At 48.1% G+C, this 1,883-nt stretch overlaps 1 protein-coding gene across 1 annotated transcript; it reads left to right on the top strand.

The window, feature by feature from the left end:
• Positions 1–1,398: 1,398 nt before the first annotated feature.
• On the top strand, positions 1,399–1,877 carry LOC104082570 (the record flags this gene model as incomplete). The annotated part of the gene is made up of 1 exon (XM_009585743.1): positions 1,399–1,877. A coding segment is annotated over one exon (479 nt), but the record flags the coding sequence as incomplete, so codon positions are not given.
• Positions 1,878–1,883: the final 6 nt, after the last annotated feature.

Raw genomic sequence — 1,883 nt, 5'->3', positions numbered from 1 at the left:
AATGCTGGCACCTGCCCCCAGTTTTCCTCCTTCCACATTTTCCTAACTCCAGCTGGATGGAGGTCTCATGTTAAGACCATGGCACAGGGCAAGAAATGGTTTTGCAGCCAGCTGGCCCAGTGAGCAGGTGGGAAGACATTGGGGTCAGTTTGGTAGGAAAGTGCAGCTTCTGGGAGGGACCTGCCAGCACCTGAGGTGGCTTGTCTGCATGAGCTGGAAGGTAGGTGGTGGTATTTCTGCTTCTGTAGCACGCTGGACTGCCCAGTCAAAATATTTATTGGTGTAATCTCAGATCATCTGATATTGCCTCAGCATTACTCCATGTTGGAGCAAAATGACATGATGCTGGAAAAAGTGCTCTAAGCGTGCTGTCTCATGGCAGCAGATCCACATGAATAGACTCAGAGTTGGAAGGGGGAGAGTTACCAAGTGTTTCACTTTAGCCATGCCAGGAGCTCTCATTGCACAGTCATGTTGTTATACCAAATGCATGCACGGCTCTTAAAAAGAAGAATGTCTCATCATTCAGGCTCAGAAAGCCTAAGGTTAGCTTAAGTAGTTTAAATAGCAGGTTTTGCTAACCCAGTTGTGATGGATGTAAGCCCAGAGCTCGTCACAACTCATCCATTACTTAGCAGAAACTATTTGGCAGATTTCAAATTTACAAATGAAGAAAACATTGCTGCAAAAACCTGATGGCTCTGATATAACTCTACACAGAGGAAAAAAGACTCTCCTGCTTCTTATACGTGAGCGTTGGTGGTCTTACATGGTAGCACAGTGCGCTGAACAAGCCTTTCATAATTCTGAAGCAGCGATGACTGATACACTTGGGTGGTTCAAAAAAAAATTCCTGTAAGTGAAAAATAGAACGATACAAGAGGTAAATATGAGGTTTTCCTGTCACAAGGTGCATGCACAGGAAGTTTTACAGCTATATGATACATGCAGGGAGAGTGTGGGGGGGAGCAGTTAAGAACATACTCATAAATTCAATTCAGGGACATTGTGGAATATGTAGTGCTGGCTGTTCATTGCCAAGGCAGTAATTATGCAATGTGTCTGTTTAATCTTCAGGTTGCTGTGGAGCAGCTTCCATCTGCAAGTTGTTTGCTGCTTATGCTGCTTCCACATCAACGATGACTACGAAACTATTAATATTGAAAGTAAGGACAGCAGATGCATACTATGCATTAAACAGACGCATGCGTTCTCCAGCAGGAAGCAAGCGCAGCCAGCAAAACAAGCTGTTTGTGGTGTCTGATCTGACCTCTTTGCAATATTTCAAGTGAGACTTTCTCTGAGCAGCAATGAATACACTTAGATATTGCTTCTTCGCTGTCCTGATTCTCAGTGCTTCACTTCCATTTGTTTTCTATGCTGTTAATTTGCATGCAGAAAAATCTCTTAAGAGGCTGAACTTCTCGGCGAGTTCAACTTTAGCAGAAGCCTGTAAAGCACTTATTGAAGGTAAGGCGCCCTTTCTGAAGGAAAACACTTTAAAAACATCATTCAGAGAATCCAGTTGCATGGAGTACATCACGCAGAACCACTACATCACCCGCGCCCTCTCGGCCGAGGAGGCTGCCTTCCCCATCGCCTACATCATGACCCTGCACAAGGAGTTCGAGACCTTTGAGCGGCTCTTCAGGGCAGTGTACATGCCCCAAAACGTCTACTGCGTCCACGTGGACGCCAAGGCGCCGGCCCCCTTCCGGCAGGCGGTGGGGCGCCTGGTGGGCTGCTTCCCCAACGCCTTCCTCGCCTCCCGGGCGGAGCGGGTGGTCTATGGCGGTGCCTCCCGCCTGCGGGCCGACCTCCACTGCATGAGAGACCTGCTGGCCTCGGCCGTGCCCTGGCGCTACCTGCTCAACACCTGCGGC

Source organism: Fulmarus glacialis, unplaced genomic scaffold (assembly GCF_000690835.1).
Source record: "Fulmarus glacialis isolate BGI_N327 unplaced genomic scaffold, ASM69083v1 scaffold46279, whole genome shotgun sequence".
Classification (NCBI taxonomy): Eukaryota; Metazoa; Chordata; class Aves; order Procellariiformes; family Procellariidae; genus Fulmarus; species Fulmarus glacialis.
The sequence above is the reverse complement of the archived record's forward strand: the minus strand, read 5'-3'. Positions and strand labels throughout refer to the sequence as shown.